General features: G+C 34.1%; 1 protein-coding gene and 1 non-coding gene across 6 annotated transcripts in view; one reads left to right on the top strand and one right to left on the bottom strand.

Moving 5' to 3' along the window:
* Positions 1–19,914, top strand: part of Cep350 (centrosomal protein 350) — a 161,979-nt gene that overhangs the window by 128,349 nt on the left and 13,716 nt on the right. For all 5 annotated transcript variants that reach the window (XM_034636357.2, XM_071600263.1, XM_071600266.1 and 2 more), the window contains 7 exons: positions 3,556–3,716; positions 5,686–5,822; positions 8,904–8,986; positions 9,753–11,761; positions 12,608–13,015; positions 13,109–13,255; positions 15,888–16,010. In XM_034636357.2, coding sequence (XP_034492248.1) covers positions 3,556–3,716; positions 5,686–5,822; positions 8,904–8,986; positions 9,753–11,761; positions 12,608–13,015; positions 13,109–13,255; positions 15,888–16,010 — 3,068 coding nt within the window. The remainder of the gene's footprint in view (positions 1–3,555; positions 3,717–5,685; positions 5,823–8,903; positions 8,987–9,752; positions 11,762–12,607; positions 13,016–13,108; positions 13,256–15,887; positions 16,011–19,914) is intronic.
* On the bottom strand, positions 1,254–1,357 carry LOC114092481 (U6 spliceosomal RNA). The gene has a single exon (XR_003582735.2). It is a non-coding gene; the product is annotated as a U6 spliceosomal RNA (small nuclear RNA).

Below are 19,914 nucleotides of genomic sequence, written 5' to 3'. Positions count from 1 at the left end.
ATACAGTTAGCATATGAGCAATAATCAAATTATTCTGTCCAGATTATTTTTGTCTTGATGTGTTTAAACAAACTAAAGTATCATTTGCCTGCCACTTCCCATTTCTTCTACCTCCCCAAAAAATCTTACAGAGAGATTTCCATAAAAACAACATAGTATCATTTAGAGAGCTGGCTTGGGTTAATTATTTTTTTTCTTAGAGATTCTCTTAGGTGTTATTGATTATTTTTAAAAAACACTATGTCTTGTATGTGTGAGGCACTGGGTTCAATCCTCAGCACCACATAAAAATAAACAAATAAAATAAAGGCATGCTGTCGACCTACAATCAATCAATCCATCAATCAGTCAATACTATGCTGCAATATTAAATTTAGGTAGATCACAATGTATTGTCAGTCACTTTTGTAGCCTTTTATATGGACTCTTAAAAATACAAATTTAGTTAGTACTTGAAAATACAAACATTTCCCAAGGTCATTTATTTAAAACTAAGTTTTTCATCAATTGCTATTGAGTCTTCACACCATAAAAAATATTTTTTATTAGAAAATCAAAGTTGGCTTATACAATTTTTTAAATATATTAATTTAAAATAATCATTTTGGGGGCAAAATTAAAACTAAGTCTGTAAGAGTGTAATGGTCTCCTACAATAGTTAATGAAGCAGCACCCCAAAGGTTTGGAAGCACACAACTCATATCAGGCTAACAAATACACAGTTTTAGGAGATCCAAAGTTATGGGTTTATACTTTATCCTAGATTATCATTTTTAGCTCAAGTTGCAGTCTTCCAGCCCTTGTACTAGCATCATCAATTAAATCAGTATAAAACCAGCCAATACTAAGCACTCAGAAAATTTTAATGCTGAAACCAGTCAATCGTTTCCTTCAGAAATTAAAAGAAAACTTGAGGAAGGAAGATGATCAGTTGTTGTCTCCTTATCACCTGTTTTTAGTTTTAAGCCAAGAAATATACTACCCAAAACATGGCTACATAAAAATGTTTGTTTTGTGTTAATAATGTTACTACCTCCATTTAAAAAATATTTTTAAGTTACTTTGGCAAAAAAAATTGTAATATTCATCATGTACAATGTGGAGTTTTGAACATATATTGAAGAATGCTGCTCATTAACATGTACATGACCTCACATAGTTGTCATTGTAATAAAAATACTTAAAATCTACTCACATTGTTATTAACTGTAATCATCTCTTGAACTTATTTCTCCTGTCTACTGAAATTTCATATTCTTTGTTTCTTTTTTTTTAAATATGAATGTTATCCTTGCACAGGTGCCATGCTTATCTTCTATCATTCCAGTTTTAGTGTATGTGCTGCCGAAGTGAGCACTTGAAATTTCATATTCTTCAAATATTTCCTTAGCCCCACTCCATCCATTGGTAACCAGCATTCTGCTCTCTGCTTCTATGAGTTCAACTTGGTTAGATTTCACATATAATTGAGATCTTGTGGTATTTATCTTTCTGCCTGGCTTATTTCACTTAACATAATGTCCTTCATGTTTATCTGTATTGCAAATGACAGGATTTTCCTTCCTTTTTGAGGCTAAATAGTATTCCATTTTCTATATAATTCACATTTTCGTTGCACATTTATCCATAATGGACACTTAGGCTGATAACTTTTTTGTTTTTATTGTTTTGTTTTTATAATATTTCAGGCACTATGCCACGTGTTCTAAGTACCTTATTTAATTGTCACACCAGTTCTAGAAATTGGTCAGGTGAAACACCTAGATAGTGGATTGAGACTTTAAAAATGGTCTTTGTCATTACTTCATTTTTTAAAGAGTGTCAATCAACAATCAGTGAACTTTGCCCACGATAAAGACTCAGTATAATGCTACTGCTGGTATGAGACAGGTAGAAATTTCCTAATCCACCTCAAGTCAGTGTCATGGAAATGATAGGAACTCAGATTTTGTTATTTCTAGCCCAGGTATTTAGATCACACTGTTTTTTAAAAAGACCATAATCTTGGGGCTGGGTTGTGACTGAGTAGTAGAGCACTTACCTGGCCTGTGTGAGGCATTGGGTTCAATTCTCAGCAGCGCATATAAATAAATGAATAAAATAAACGTTCATCAACATCTAAAATAAAATTTTTTAAAAGGGACTATAATCTTTTGCATTAGAATGAATTAACCAAATCAATAAATGAGTAAAGGAATTGAACTGACACTTCTCAGGAGAAGATATACAATTGATCAACAAATATTTGAAGAAATGTTCAACATCTCTAGTAATTAGAGAAATGCAAATCAAAACTACTCCAAGATTTCATCTCACTACATTGCTGCTGGCACTGCAAATTGGTGCAACCACTCTGGAAAGCAGTATGGAGACTCCTTAGAAAACTTGGAATGGAACCATCATTTGACCCAACTATTTCACTCATTGGTCTATACCCAGAGGACTTAAAAGCATAGCTAGTTCTTATACAATTTAATATGAGGTTCCTGGTAAAAATCTGGTTTGTAATGCAATGTTGTACTGAGTCTTCAGATTTGTATATAATAGTATTTCTGTTCTAAGGTTGTTAAACATCTCACTCAACATTAGTGTGTGGAAATGACGTCATTGTATGGTTCCAGGAGGTGTGAGGAACAATCATTTTTATATTATGTAATTTCCATGTCGAGTGGAATAAGCAGTGTTTTTAAATGATATCTGTTTGTTTTCATGGCATGCGTATGACACATGGCTTTTTCATGATATTACCATGACTGGTATCTCATGTGTATGTATGTACTATTGGGGAGAAAACAAGATTTAGCCAGCTTCATTTCAGTAATTTTAGATATTTTAAGAACTTTCAAAGAATGTGGTATTAAGATATCAGCTAATGACTCAGTCTATCTGAAATGATAAAATTCCAGTGGGTTTAATACAACTTTAAAAATATTAAACTAGCTGGGTGTGGTGGCACACACCTGTAATCCCAGCTGCACGGGAGGCTGAGACAGGAGGATCGCAAGTTCAAAACCAGCCTTAGCAAAAAGCAAGGTGCTAGGCAACTCAGTGAGACCCTGTCTCAAAATAAAATTCAAAATAGGACTGGGGATGTAGCTTAGTGGTCAGACTGCCCCTGAGTTGAATCCCTGTTGCCCCCCCACCCCCCCCCAAAAAAAAAAAAAACTATATGTTAATAATTAAGGAAATGGGTAGTAAAATATGATTACCTTATCAACAGAAATAATTCCTTGTAGAATCTACAAATTTCTAACCTAAAAATTTTCAACTTCAGCTACATATCTTACCAAGATTTACTTCATACCTCAAGATTTACTTATAATTTCAGATAGTAAAATAGTACAATTAGAAAGTGAAAATCAATAGGAAGAACTAAGAAAAAAAGAACTTATGGAAAATAAAGGAATCATTTATTTAATTTTTTAGAAGCTCAAATTTCTAAATTTTATGTATTAGATTGACCATTTAAATGAAGTATTATATTACAGCTTTTCATTAGTGGTTACTAAGTTAACTATTCTTTAGTCAAAACTGAAGATTTTGCATTTCTTTCAGAAACTACATCTGATCAGAGTGACATTGAAGGCAGAATCAGAGCTCTAAAGGATGAGCTGCGGAAAAGAAAATCAGTTGTGGACCAGTTGAAGAAGGAACAGAAAAAAAGACAAAAGGAAAGACTGAAAGCCCAAGAAGCCAGTCTGATCAAACAGTTAGAGGTTAGACATTAGAAAAAGGGAGTTAGTGCTGGGGTTGGGGCTCAGTGGGAGAGGCCTTGCCTAGCACGTGGGGAGCACTGGGTTCGATGGTTCGATCATTAGTACCACATAAAAATAAATGGATAAAATAAAGGTATTGTGTCCATATACAACTAGAAAGAATATTAAATATCAAGGTTAATGTACATGTAAAGCCCAAAATGTTTTTAATGTTGTTCAAAAGTAAAGGATTAAAATTTTTTTTATATTAATGTAGTGGTACATTTTATCCTCTTTTTTAAAAATCTGAAGATTTCTAAGCATATTTTTGCTTCAAACATTAAATATTAAAATGTTGAGTATTAAAATATTCAAATAAAAATTTTCTGAATGATTAGGCTTATGCAAGATTGGTATCCATGTTCTCTTAAATGAAGAATCATTAATAATGGTAGATAAGTAATTCTAGGTAATTGAATTGTTTCTGCTTTTTTTTTTTTTTTTTTTTAAGCAGAGTAGTGCTTCATGCCACATAACTGTGATAACTGTGCTGTTTGCATGACTCCTAAGTTTGACTTTCCCCCCCATTTCTAGGAACCTTTCTGATTCTGTCCCCCAGGCTGGAAACCTGGTTTTTATTATCTTCCTCATTCTGTTTTCTCCTCTTCCTTTAGTCCATTTTCCATTAATTTTTCTTTTTTAAAGTTCCTTGCTTGTTCCTTTCCATTCCTACTGCTGTTGTGCTAGTTGGGGCTCTTATGACCTCTTACCTCCAATATGCATATTCTCTTAGATGTTCCTGTTTCTGGCTAATTCTCTATTAAACATTCTGCAAGCTTAGTGATAAGCTAATAAATAAGCTTAGTGATAAGATAATAAATCACAGTGTTCATTATAGAATCATTCTGAACCTCTTATTCATCACAAGAGTCCTTTCCCATCAGACAAGGTTATCATCCAGCTTCTACCTGAATATGTCCAATAATAATAGATTTCAACTTTTTAAGGCAGTTGGTTTCACACTTAATGCTCTTTAAGTGTTAGAAGCTCAGTTACTTTAGCCAAAATTTCTGTGCTTTTATTGGTCCTTTGTAACACCTGTGCCTCTGGCATTTACTAATTTAATCATCAAATTGAAGTATCTATTTGAGTGCCAGGAACTTAGCTATTTACACATATTTTTATTTAATCCTCACAGCAACAAGGTAGGGATATTATCACTGCTTTACACATAAGGAAACTGAGTTTTCAGTAAAATTAGTGATTTATCCAAGGACACATATGTCATAGGTAGTAAAGCTAGCATTTTAATCTATCCCTAATTCTAAATTCTCTTAACTTTATACTATCTTCCACACAGAAAATAGACCAGTTAACCAATCTGGAGAAAATAAATATTTTCACAGTGTATATACAATATAATGATAGAACAGACATAGCAATTTGTACATACTTTTAAAAGTAGGAAAAGTGATTAAGATATAGTGACCATAGTGGAGAGTTCTTGTTAGGAAATAGTGGGAAACAAATTTTTTAAATAAAGATGAGCTGGATATGGTGGCACACACCTGTAATACAAGCTGCTCAGAAGGCTGGATCTGCTGTGTTGAACAAAACAGCAATTGTCTCAAAAAATGAGAATTATAAAAGTAAGGATTTTAGCCAAGAAAATGAAGGAAAGGTATAATAGTTGGAGGTCTCCCCTTAGATGTGAAAGTTAAATAAATTTTTAATGTGGCAGGGTATGAATTTTGCTTCATGGGGATCGAACTTGTGTGGATTGAGACTACTATTCCTTTTTGGGTGTTGAGAGAGAGCGTTGCTGGTGATCAAACCCAGAGGGCAGGAAGGGAGATTTTATGTGAAATCTTATTTACTGGCTGAACATTTAAATTATGCCATTTAAGTTTTTTAATGTACTATTTTATAATATAAAACCTTTTTTTAAAAAAATTCTGCATAGTAACTCCTCTGATTTTTCTAAACTTAGTCATATGATGAATTTATTAAGAAAACTGAAGCAGAGCTTAGCCGAGATTTGGAAACATCACCAACAGCCAAACCTCAGATTAAAACGCTCTCCTCAGCTTCTGAAAAACCCAAGATCAAGCCCCTCCCACTACACAGGTAGGAATTTATGATAACTTATCTAGTCTGCCTGGTTTGAGAAAGAATAAGGAAAGATTTTAGTAGAAGTTATCTTCTAAGTATAAAAGTATTGTTTTATATTTTTAGCATCACTAAAGTAAAGATGTTTTGTATGACAAATGCAAATTAATTTTCTAATAAGGTATAGATTTTTTAAATATGTTTTATCCTGCAGTCTGATGGGTATAATGAAAATAGTTTTCTCTCAAGTATTGTTAGTACTAGTATCAAAAGTTGGTATAGATATTTTGAAAAACAATTTGGCAATGCTTTAGAAGTCAAAAACAATTTGTAACTTTTGACCCTGTGATCCTTCTTTTGGAAAATTAGCTTGTTAAAATATGGAGTACCAAAAATCTCTATATGCATGGATATTTTTGCCATAATGTCTTTTATAGTCATAAAACATTGGAAACAATCTTTATATATATATAAGAATAGATAAGGGCTCAGTGGTAGAGCACTTACCTCGCATGTGTGAGGCACTGAGTTCAATTCTCAGTACCACATATAAATAAAGATCCATTAACAAATAAACAATATTTTTTTTAAAAAAATGAATGAATAGCTTAGTAGATAATGGTTCTGTGCAGGTGATAAAATATGATTCAGCCAGGAAGTAAATACAAAAAATACTAAGTAGCAACACTGGAACATATACAACATTAGAATATACAATATACATTTTAGTGTATTAAAGTTAGGTTATAATATTTAAACTAAATTTTTTGAACAGCAAGGATTAGGCAAACCAGTACTACTAAGAAATGGGAACATTTAAAAGAGAAGGCATTTGTGAATTATCAAAAGCAAAAAAAAAAAAAAAGAGAGAGAGAGAGATCGGCATATCATAGAAGCCAATCACAATAAGATTTTGTTAAAATTAGCACAAGAGACTGAAAAAATAAGTAAAAACCAAATTAGAAAAGCCTTTCACTCACTCATCTTTTTAGAAGATATGGAGCCTTTGAAGGTTGTATTAAAAATTACTTTCTGATATTTTTTGTTATTTTTACAAAAGAAATACATGCCCATTTACAATTAATTTAGCATATCTGAGATTCCTCTACCAGCTGGCTATTTAACTTTGGACAAATTATTTAACCTCTCTGTGCTTCAGTTTTTTAATAGTTTATATCCCTATTAAACAGAGGTGCTTAATATACTTGTTATTAGAGTTAAAATATTTAACTTAAGATAGGGCCTATAACATAAAAAGCATTATGTATTAAATGCTGATATTATCTTTATTATTAGAATATCTAGGGAAGCAATAAAAAAGTTTAAATCATCATACCCAGCTATATCAAAATAGCAAATATGAACAATTAAGTGTATTTCCTTCCAAATTTTTTTTATACATTTTGTGTGTATTTTTGTTACCTATGCATTTTTTCATTTTACTATAAATGTTTTATTTTAATTTCTATATAGTAAAAATATTGAAATGGCTTTATAGTTTTCTTGCTTTTTTTGTTTTGTTTTTTTGGTTGGTTGGTTGGTTTGGTGGTGCTAGAGATTTAACCCAGAGCTTTGTACATGCTAGGCAAGTGCTTTCTACCTTTAAACTATACCCTCAGCACCATAGTTTTCTTAATCAAACTGCTACAAATTTTATTTATAAGTTGGGGGGCATAGCTCAATGGTAGGGCTTGGGCTTATTAGCATGTGGAAGGCCTCAATTTAATCCCCAGTACAAAAGGAAGAAGAGGGGGTGGGTAGAAAGGTAGAGACAAAGAAAGACTTGAAGAGCTTTTTCTGTTTTTAGTATGGAGGAATGATAAACAGAGTAAGCTCAGAAGGCAGAAGAAAAGCAATCTAAGCCAGGCCTAAAATAAGCAGCAGAAATAAGAATAGAAAATCGGAGATACATTTTAGGAATATTTAAGAAGTAGACATGAGTCGTTAAAGTGCTGGATGAGGAAGCAGAGGAAATCCGGGATGATTCCCACATTTCTCTTTGTCAGTTGGGTCAAGGTTCCACTAACCTAAATGGAAAAGCAGATAGCTTTTTGTGAGAAGTTAATGATTTGGGCCTTAAATATTAATTTTGAGATGTTGTGGTTCATATAAGTGGAATTTTCCAAGAAAGTTGTGGTTAAAAATATGAGGATAATCAGTAGGTATATATGGTGATTGAACCCGGGAAGGTATGCATTCAGAGAGAATAAAAGATATCGAAGAACTGAATTTGATAAATAGCAGCATTTAAGGGCATTATTAGGAGGTAGGAAGCAAAAGTCAAATATTATGGTTTAACAAAGGAAAAGGAGGAATCAGGAAAATGAAGACAGTAAATATAGCCCTTCCTGTTAACTATAAAAAATAAGAGAGGGGGGCTGGGGATGTGGCTCAAGCGGTAATGTGCTCGCCTGGCATGCATGGGGCGCTGGGTTTGATCCTCAGCACCACATAAAAATAAAAAAGATGTTATGTCCACCAAAAACTAAAAAAATAAATATTAAACAATTCTCTCTCTCTCTCTCTCTCTCTCTCTTAAAAAAAAATAAATAAGAGAGGGCCGTAACGGTGAATAAGTGAAGAATCGAAGAGGAAAATGTTTTGGGGGTTTTTGTTTTTGTTTTTGAGACATTAGCAATATTTATAACCCGAGGAAGAGAAAAAACATTCTCCCGGTAGAAAACTAAAGATTGTAGTAAAAGTAGAGCACTTGCCTAGCATGTGCAAGTCCTGGGTTCAATCCCTAGCATTGAAGAAAAAGTAGGAGGGACTCTATTAAAGATGATAGTAAATAGAGTAGATAATTGAGAAGTACCATCCATGAGGCTGTGAACAATTTAGCTTTGGACAAGTGAGAGACACATTTTTTTCCTCTCTGCAGACAGAAAGAAAGGCAGCTGGGATGGTTGTGAATATAAATTCATAGGTAGAAAAAAGAACAAGATCTACTCAGAGTAACAAATGCCAAAAGTAGACACAATGAAAATGGTCTGTGGAGAAGAGGAAAGAAATAGTTGTCTAAGAATATCTGCTTTTGATTGTCATTTATTACAGTATCAGCAGTATATTTATTTCTGCTCATTAATTTTTCCACTTCAGATCTGAAACAGCAAAAACCTGGAAATCACTAACAGAACCAGAACGTTCCAGAGGATCCTTGGAATCCATTGCTGAACATGTTGGTATGTGACTAGAGAAAATAAGTTGTGTCTACATAGTCTAAGGATTTGTGCAAAGTCTTGTGAAATTCTACCTGTACAACTTTTTCATTGAAAAGTGAATTTCTTAAATACATTTTATAGCATCTTAAATTTTTGCTTATTTATTAATTAAAAGAACTTGCTATGTTGCTCAGTCTGGTCTTGAACTCCTGGGCTCAAGTGATCCTCCTACCTTAGCCTTTGGTTTTTGTTGTGTTGTGTTTTGTTTTCTTGATCTTAATTGTCCTACTTGCTAGTACTTTGCAAATTTGGCTCTTTAGTGCTATATTTGCAGAAATATTCTTTCTTTTTATTTTTTAATTTAATTCAAGAGCTTAATTACTCTCCAGGGAAATTTATTCTTTTAGGAAATACCTTCCTCCTTATTTTTCTATTCAAAGAATGTGTTTAATATCCGTCATACAATCTTGTTTTTCCATGATTTGAGAATGATTGTACAAAGCAATGGCTGCGTAAACTTAGCTCCATTTTATTCACTTTATAATACAACACGGAAGAAATTATTCCAAACTTTAAAACATTTTTAAATGTTCTATATATTATATTCATGTTTACCATATACAAGAACATATGTATTAGTATGTTCTTGTATATGGTAAACAAAACAGGTCATAGTTATTGACCAGAGTTTTTCTTCACCAAGATTTGGCATTTATTTAGTTTGGTCTTAGAAATCAATAGATTGTGATTAAATACTTTTGATGTGGTGATTTTTTTTTTCTTTAAGATGCTTCATTGTCAGGTTCTGAGAGATCAGTATCAGAAAAGTCTTTATCTTCATATGCAAAGAGAATGATTGAATTGGATAGTCGAACTGAAGAACATTTGCAGACCCCATCTCTAATTCTCAGATCATCAAGGAAAACCAGGGCAGAATCTGGAGATTCTTTAGAAAATATACTTTCATTACCTCTGCTTAAGGAATTGAATGCCTCTAATATAATTCTTGATGTGTTGGGTGCCAAGGTTGAAGAATCTAATCAAAAATCAAAAATAAAAGAAGTAGAATATGCAAAATTGGAGGAGAGTGAGATTGAAGGTGCCTATTCAAAACTGTCTGGAAAATCTGATGTCCTGCTGAAACTAGACCTGAAACAGGAAGACTCATCTGAAACTGTTTCAAAGAAAGATTTTCCTTTAGATTCTGCAAATGTTCAGAAAGATTTAGTTAGATTATCCATTGAAAATCTTCATAAAAAAGAGGAAATGTTAAAAGAGAGAAACTCAGATCAAGATATGGATCACATTGCAGACATGCAGTCAGGAGAAGACATTCATGAGCAAAAGAACAAAGAGGAAAAGAACTTGTCCTTGTCAGAACATCATTTTGCTCTAAAAGACTCGTCATACTCTGAAGATTTTGAAGTGTCTTCTTTCAAGAAAGAAATTTCAGCTGAACTGTACAAAGGTGACTCTGAAAAGTCATCTTTGTTGTCACTCAGGAAAGACTCTCAGTCTTGCGGAGATAAGTCACAGCCAACAAGGAGCTCTAAAAGTAGAGTCAGTGGCTTTGGTAGTGATGATGAAATCAGTGAGTGCCTAAGTGGGAAAAGCCTTTCCATTCATAGCAATGTTCATTCTGAAAGACTGTTAGAACTTAAGTCCCCTACTGAGCTAATGAAAAGTCAGGAACGCAGTGATGTGAAACATGAACAGGAGGTTACTGAAGCCCCTTCCTTGGCTTCAGTTTCTGTTGCAGATGAGTTACTTGATTTCCACATTGGTGATAGGGTGTTGATTGGCAATGTTCAACCAGGAACTCTTCGGTTCAAAGGTGAAACTAGTTTTGCTAAAGGATTTTGGGCTGGAGTGGAGTTGGATAAACCTGAAGGAAATAACAATGGAACATATGATGGCATTGTATATTTTGTATGCAAAGAGAAACATGGTATTTTTGCTCCTCCTCAAAAAATATCTCATATTCTAGAAAACTTTGATGACTATATAGACATAAATGAAGATGAAGACTCTTATTCAAATGAACAATATCAAAACTATAGTCAAGAACAAAAAGACACAGAGGGTTCAAAAGATATAGAAAAAGATGGAATTGGATGTTTTTATGAGAAATCTCTACCTAGTATGCACAATATAGAAGCCTCAGTGAACAGAGAGAGAAGTCTTAAAGTAGAAACAGACAATACACAGGACATTTCTGGGGTACTTGAAGCCCATGTTCATCAGCAAACTTCAGCAGATTCACTGATTTCTTCAAAGGAAAACAAAGACCTTGTTTCTGATGCCACAGGAAAGGTTTCCATCACTGCAGAAGATGATACTTTAGATAATACCTTTTCTGAAGAATTGAATAAACAACAGCAGTTTACAGAAAAGGAAGAGAACCTATATTCCGAAGTTTCAGAGAAGCTTTCTACTCCACTTCTAGACCTTCTAACAAAAGAAAAAAACCAATTAGAAGCCCAGCTGAAATCATCACTGAGTGAGGAAAAGAAGTCAAAGCAACAACTAGCGACAGTCAGCTTACTGACAGACAGTTTACTGAAAGACTTTGTGAAGGACACAGTCAGTCAGCTACAACAAATCAAGAAAGCCAGAAATGAGAAAATTCAGCTGAGTAATCAGGGGTTTCTTGATGATGACCAAAAGAAAGTATCATCCCAGGACCCGTCCCACAATCTTGAGGAAGAGTCACCCAGTGTTCCAAATTGCTTCTTAAGGTCTGAATTAGAAGACGAGAAAGAAGAGATCTCCTCTCCAGATATGTGTCCCAGACCTGTAAGTATTTCATCTAGAAAAATGTCAATTTACCTTGCCTGTGTGGTACGTCTTAATTCTTTGACTCCAGATAGATTTTGTTCTGATATGCTGTCCATTAGATAAAGATACTTTTTAAAGGCCATGTAGCTATTTTTCTGTTTGAAGTATAATTGTCCTCTGTTATGTCATGAGTAGTCACTATAGGGTTGTCACAGGCCCTGCCAAGTTTATGGGAACAAAACATCCATTCAAACTGCTGGGTTGACAGCCCCTGCATACTGTCCACAATTAGATCCCTTCTGAGTTCACTGAAAATATTTATCCTATGGAACTTTCTAATGGTTCTTGTCAGTGCAATTTTTTTTTCACCTATGAAATTGTTTACATGACTACTCAGTCATGGTTGCCCTGCAGAGATTACCAGTTGTGATGCTGATTCTGTTAAAACTGAAATATATCCACTATGACATATACCCAGGCCATCAATTTGTTTAGGTTACCCATAGACAACAGTTGAGCAAAAGTAATGGTTTTGAGTAACTTGAGCCAGATAATCACCAAAGGTGAGAAGTTTTTGTATTCCATTTCCCTATCCCAGAGATAGTCCTTCAGAAATGGAATAATGATATCCCAAAAAACAAAACAAAACAAAAAAATGAATCAACAAAAGTTTTATTATAAATTGGATGATAAGTCTATGTAAGCATATTAGTGGGAACGGTAAGTCTTTCTTGTTAACTAGTAGCTACCATATTGTTTAATTTTGCTTATAGAGAAATATTAAAGATATACTTTATCTTAAAAACTTGTTAAGAAATCAGAATCACTAAATAGTCCCCTATTTGAATGATTCTATATCTATAGGAGAGCCCAGTGTTTGGTGCCAGTGGGCAGGAAGAGCTCGCTAAGAGACTTGCTGAACTTGAGATCAGTCGGGAGTTCCTGAGTGCTTTAGGAGATGATCAAGACTGGTTTGATGAAGATTTTGGATTGAGCTCTTCTCATAAGATCCAAAAAAATAAGACAGAAGAAACAATTGTACCTTTAATGGCAGAACCTAAAAGGCCACCCCAGAAGCCATGTGAAACATTATTGGCAGTCCCACATACTGCAGAGGAAGTAGAAATTCTTGTACATGATGCAGCAGAAGAACTTTGGAAATGGAAAGAATTAGGCCATGACCTTCATAGCATTAGTATTCCTACAAAACTGCTTGGCTGTGCCAATAAGGGACTGGATCTAGAAAGTACTAGTAAAAGGGTCTATAAACAGGTATGTAACATGGAAGGACGACTTTAACTTTTAAACATCTCACCCACTATAATGCGGATTCTTAGTCATTTTGTTTAATCTTTCTCTATCAAGGCGGTTTTTGATTTAACAAAAGAAATTTTTGAGGAAATATTTGCTGAGGATCCCAACTTGAATCAACCTGTCTGGATGAAGCCATGTAGAATCAACTCTAGTTATTTCCGACGAGTGAAAAATCCAAATAACCTGAAGGAAATCAAGGTAAGCTGCAAATTATAAAATACCTCCTTTTCTATTTGATTTCATTTACACAAACTCTATAAATGCTGTAAAAGCAGGCACTGTTGTACACTATTCACCTTTATGTTCTCAGGGTCTGTCCTATAGAGGGTGTTCAGTAAATATTTGTTAATTCATTGATTCTGTAAACAACAGGCCCAAAAAGAACCCTATATCTAATCAACCCTAATCAAAACTATTAATATAGTAAGTTGAAAAGAGTTCATTGTGAATTCTGGAGCCAAACTTTTGTAAACTTGGTGGTCATCTTTATTATATATATGCCACAATTTATGATATTTAAGGAAAAATTAAGAAATACCTAGGGAGATAAATTATTGCAACTCATGTGTGTTTTTAGGTGAATATTTTGGAAATTTAGTGATAGGCATAAGGTTCTAAAAATACATACGAAAACATGCCAGCCCTGGATACATATGTTACTTTTCCATCTTTGATTTTTAGAGATTTCTAGTTGGTAATGTGGATTTGAAATAGGAAGGATCCAAGGATCATAACATGATATTTAGAAATTTTGTTACTTTAGAAACCTTTGAAAAAATCGAGTGTTCAAAAGCTATAAGGACTTAAAAATTTTGTAGTCACATGGTGGCATTCACTCTGTCTATTCATGTTTCCTTAATTCAGCAAAGGTTTCATTTCCAGAGCAGTGCTTCTCCCACTGTAACAAGCATCGCATCATCTGGGGATCCTGTGAAAATGGACATTCTTATTCAATAAATAGGTCCGAGTTAGGAGCTGAAATTCTTTTTAACCCAAGCTCCCAAGTGATACTGCTATTGGTTCTAGTACCATTCTGAAGTAACAAACACCACCCCCTCTACATCCTGCAGTGCAGTGGATGGAACCCAGGGCCTCAGCATGCTGGGCAAGAGCCTTACCACTGCATAACCCTACCACTGCCCAAGTAGCAAGAATTTAGAGTTGTGTTTCCCAGGCTAGAAATAGAAAGCCTTTTAAAAATACTACATACTGACAGAACACCAATAGATATTTATGAGATGTATGTTTACCTCATGAGTTGGCAAACTGTGACCCTTGGACTAAACCCAAGCTCACTGTCTTTTTGTAAATATTTGGTGGACCACAGCCATGCCCATTTACTTACATATTATCTGGGGTTGCTTTGTTGGCACACTGGGGGAGTTGAGTAGTTGTAACAAAGACCACATGGGAGGCTACAGTTGTAGCTCAATGGTAGAGCATTTGCGTAGCATGTGTAAGACAGTGGGTTTGATCCTGAGTACCACATATAAATAAATTTTTTTTAAAAAGTATTCAAAAACACAATAACGTTTAAAAAAAAACACATGGTCCACAAAAACCTGAACTATTTCCATTCATCCACTCCTTTATAGAAAAAAATTTGCCAGCCCTTGACTTAGATTAAAGTAAGTAGTTTTTTTCAAAACACACTTGCATGCTCCATTTCTTCCACCCTTCCACAGTGGATAAATTCTTTAATGTACTCTGTATGTGTCTGTGTGTAGGCAGAGAAAGATGGGGTTTGGGGACACAATAGGTAGTTCAAGAATCTTCTCAGATAATTCTGATTCATAAAGTGTCCTTCCCCCAATTGAGAATATTGTGGGTTTTTGCTGCTATTTTATTTTTTAATTTGTTTAGAGCATGTTAATTATACATTTATTTTGGTTCATTTTGATAAAATAATATATGCAAGGAATTTGATTTCAATCCCCATTTTGCCTCCCTTTTCCTTCCCTCCTCTCTACCCTTTTCTGTCTCCTCTCCTCTATTTATCTTCCTTTCATGCCTTTATTTATTTTTGATTGGTATTTTCTACCTATATGTGAGAATATCGTTTTTTAACAGAAGCAACTTTGACTGTAATAAAGCAAATTGAAATAAAGATAGGTAATGTGCTAGCCATCGGCAAACTGTGTGCATCAATTTAGCATGCTGCCCACTAATTTTAGTGTCTAAGGTGGATAGTTAAGGTATTGTTAACAGTAAAATTATGCTTCTCATACTGAAGTGTTCATTAGAATCTTTTTAGTGTGACATATTCAGATCTTGGTGCTTCAAAATAAACTATCCCAGATAAAAGCTTGCATTTTTTCTAATAAAACATTGCTTGCAAAAATTTCTTTAGAATTTTTCTAGTTCAGATATTTATTTTACACTTTCTTTAGTAGTTTTATCAGCTGGGAATTAGCTAATTAGGCAAAGGGAACTATGGAGTAATTTTTTTCTTTATGGATTCTCAGTGGGTTTTATTTTATATGTTGTATAAAAAACAAAAACTTTTTTTTTCCCTTGAGATGGAGTTTCACTATGTTGCCCAGGGTGGTCTCAAACTCCTGGGCTCATGAGATCCTCCTGCCTCAGTTTCCTGAGTAACCAAGACCACAGGCCTCCATACCTGGGTACAAAAATTATTTTAAGTGAATAAAATCTGAGCATTTAGGATGCTTTTCCCTTTAAATTTCTAAGTGGAACTGTAAGTGGAAGAAATTTGTGATCCTTTGTCATAAATATTGTAATCTTACTACAAATTTGTCCACTGCATTGTAAACACATAAATCTCAGGAATTTTGTTGTTCTTGTTTCATTCATTCCTTTGTTTCTGCAGAACTTCATAACAACTGAAGTACTCAAGTTGTTTAGTCTCAAAAAGGAGCCAAACCACAAAACTGATTGGCAGAAAATGATGAAATTTGGAAGAAAGAAAAGAGACCGAGTGGATCATATCCTGGTCAGTGTATACAACCAATTTTTATTTTGACCGCATTTTCTAAAATCAGAATGTAGTTAGAGTATTAAAAGGAGAAAGAATATAGTCTATTTTAAGTCTATAAGATTAAAATTGTAAAGCCTTCATTTGCTTATTTCTATCCCTCAGTTTTGGAAATTGCCTTCTTTGTATTTGGCAAGTGAATATTTGATTCAATCAACAACATTTTATGGAGACCTTGAGAAATCAGAACTGTTTAATGTAGTAAGTTGAAAATAGTTCGGTGTGAATTCTGGAGCCAGAGTAAATCCTGTTCTGAATTTGTGTAATCTTGGACAAGTTTATCTAACCCTTTTGTACTCTATTTCTCTGTCTGCAGAATGAAGATTATAATAATAAGTATTTACCTGATCAAATTTTTAAGAGGATTAAATGAGTATTTATATATAGTCATGTATTGCCTAATGATGGGGATATGTTCTGAGAAATTTGTCCCTAGGTGATTTTGGGGTTATGCAAGCATCATAGAATGTGCTACACAAACCTAAATGGTCTGGGTCAATGACTCTGTACCGCCTCTTGATGTAATCAGGACAAGGAGAACATAGGCTGTATGAGGCTGCTGGGAGGACAATGTGATATACTGTGTTACAGTAAACCTTTATTTTTTAATAAGTATAAGGAAATACACTCTAAAATAAGGCTAAAAAGAATAGTATAATAATTATATAAACTAGTAGCATAGTCATTTATTATCATTATTAAGAATTATGTACTATACATAATTGTATGGGTTATAATTTTATATAACTGGCAGCACAGTATGTTTGTTTACACTAGCATAACCACAAATATGACTTTGCTAAGGCCATGATGTCACCAGGCAATACAAATTTTATAGCTTCATTATAATCTTATGGGACTACTATCATACATGTGGTCTGTCATTGACCAAAACCTCGTGATGCAGCACACGACTACATGTGTAACTTTGAACAGATAGCTCTCCATACATAACTCAGTAAATAGTAGCTTTTCCCATCTCATCATTGCCCAAAATTTTAACTGGATAGGATTTACTTGGTTTTGCAATATATTTCTTTAACATCAGGAAAATGTTTTATCAAAAAAGAAAAAAATCATCTTTTATCTTTTCTTCCCTAAAAAAGAATGCTAAGTAGTAGCAAACCTTAGGAAATTCAATTGTTAACTTGATTCAGGTTTATCTTTTGTATATTGCTTAAATTTATGAGTCTTACCTGCAGATGCACCTTTCCAGTGCCTCATTTATTCAGTAATAACTATACTAGATAACATTTGTTTAGTGTTTTACAGTTTATCATTCTTTCTCTTTGTGGTCCTCACAATAATTATATGAGCTGGGAAGGACTAATTCTATTTTCTGTTTTATAAATGAGGAAATTTAGATTTAAGGGTGTTAAGTGACTTGTCTACCAAATAATAACCAAGATTTTTAAACACCTAATTCTACATAGATCTTTGCTTCTCAAGGTGACTTTGTTCCATGTTTCTGCAGTGTTTTAAAGTTTGAATTTCTAATTTCCAAGTGTGACTCCTTTCATTTCTTAGGAATTAAAAAAAAAAAAAAAAAAAAAAAACATTAAAAGACATCAGCTTGTGCTGGGGTTATAGCTCAGTGGCAGAGCGTTTGCCTAGCAAGTGTAAGGCACTGGGTTTGATCCTCAGTACCACATAAAAATAAATAAATAAAATAAAGGTATTGTATCCATCTACAACTAAATAATATTTTTAAAAAGACATTCAGCAAGCCTGTCAATTAAATTGGTTATATCCCCTATAAATTACCTCTGTGTACATATTGAGTCAAGAATTATGCTAATTAAGGACTGATATTTAAATGGTAGGCAAAACATAGACCCTGCCTTCATGGATTTCCAGTTTTCTAACAAAAACTAGCCCATAGTATATAATTTACATAAGTGTGTAATTATAAAATTAAGCCCTAAAAAACAGAAGAAGAAGGAGCTATTGTAAAAACATAAACCAGAAGAAACTGATCCTGAGGCAGGCTTTCTTAGGGAAGTGACATTGAGCTCAAATCTTAAAAATGAATAAGCTTTGCTGGGCATGGTGGCACCCACCTGTAATCGAAGCAGCTCAGGAGGCTGAGGCAGGAAGATCACAAGTTCAAAACCAGCCTCAGCAACTTAGTAAGGCTCTGAGCAACTTAGTAAGATTCTGTCTTATCTTAAAAAAAGGAAAAAAAAAAGAAAAAAGGGGGAGGAGCTGGGGATGTGGTTCAGTGGTTAAGAAGCACCTCTAGGTTTAATCCCTGGTACTAAAAAAAAAAGAATAAGCGCCAACTGAGCTCTGTGGTAAAGACAAAAATGATTCAGGGAAAGCAAACCACTGTGCAAAGACCACAAAGTGTCAGTGTAGCTGGAGAGGGTGGGAGAAGGTAGACTAAGATAAACTGGGAGAGTTCAGGAGAATCTGTATTGTACAGGACTTTTTAAGCAACATTAAGGGTTTTGGATTTTGTCTTAAAAGGATCTTAAGCAAGAATAATTATAAGATCAGATTTGCAGTTTTAAAAAATCATAGAGGAGCTGGGCTCAGTGGTACATGCTTGTAATACCATCTACTCTGGAGGCTGAAGCAGAACTGAATTATAAGTCTAAGGCTAGTCTGGGCAGTTTAAGGAGATCCTGTCCCAAAATAAAATCTTAAAAGGGGAAAGGGATATTGCTCAATAGTGGAGCGCCCCTGGGTTCAATCCTGAATATCAAAAAAACTCAGGGAAGAATACTTCAAAAGAAACGATAATATGAAGGAACAAAGAATAGGAAGAAGGTATTATAGGTGAAAGGTAGCTTTTAGGTGTATTAAAGTAAAATGTCTTAGATAAATTTATTTTGAGTACACGTTGAAGTAAATTAAGAAACCAGCATAGGTAGCATACAGTTCAAAATAACATACAAAGCAAAGACTTAATACATCAAACTTTCAGCTACTTCCTCACTTCACACGATTATAAAAATGTTATTTTGAGGGGCTGGGGTTGGGGCTTAGTGGTAGAGCACTTGTCTAGCATGTGTGGCACTGGGTTCAATTCTCAGCATCACATATAAATAAATAAATGAATAAAAGTCCATCAATAACTAATAAATTTTTAAATGTTATTTTGACAGTGAAAGGATTAGGAAAAATTTAATATATTGGAGTGCAGAGGACAGCAATTTGGAGCCATCCTCAGACCTGAATTATTAACCAGAAATAACAAGTAATATATATAGGAGTGAGTAATAAGCAAATAGATCTATGGCTCTTTATTAAATGTACCAAAAACAGAGTATTGTACCCTGATGGTGGAGACTTTCAGCAAGTGCCAAATAGAGTCAGCTAAGCAGAGACATTTCTCCAGTAGTTAATCAGAGAATTCTAGAATATTAAATGTTTCTTTTGCAAATATAAGATGGACAGCTGTGGACTAAGTGGGGGACACACGCAGCTGCTCCCTTATGTACCTTCGGGGGAGGAAATGGTGGAAGACAGTGGTGTCCCTGTGCAGGATGACTGGTCAACAGCCCCCGAAGATGACAGAGTGAGATTCTCACTTTCTGGAGTGACAGCACATTCCTGGGAATGGGGGACATAACAGGACATGGAGCAAGCACAAGTCAGGCACGTTGGAAGAAGGGGTCAAAAGCAGAAAGGGGACACTGGGAAGGACAAGGTCGATGAGCTCAAGTGAATTGATGTGTGTGCATAAGAATTAAAGAGATTTAGCAATTTGTAAACAATAATAAAATATATATTATGTAAATATTCCCCTTTGCTGGTTACAGAATTTTTTCAACCTCTTCTAGAGAGGTCTGACCTATGTATATTAATTATTTGCATGAACTCATTCTTCTTAATGTTTAGTGAAATGATAACAATA

This window comes from Marmota flaviventris, chromosome 12 (genome assembly GCF_047511675.1).
Source record: "Marmota flaviventris isolate mMarFla1 chromosome 12, mMarFla1.hap1, whole genome shotgun sequence".
Lineage (NCBI taxonomy): Eukaryota > Metazoa > Chordata > Mammalia > Rodentia > Sciuridae > Marmota > Marmota flaviventris.
The sequence above is the reverse complement of the archived record's forward strand: the minus strand, read 5'-3'. Positions and strand labels throughout refer to the sequence as shown.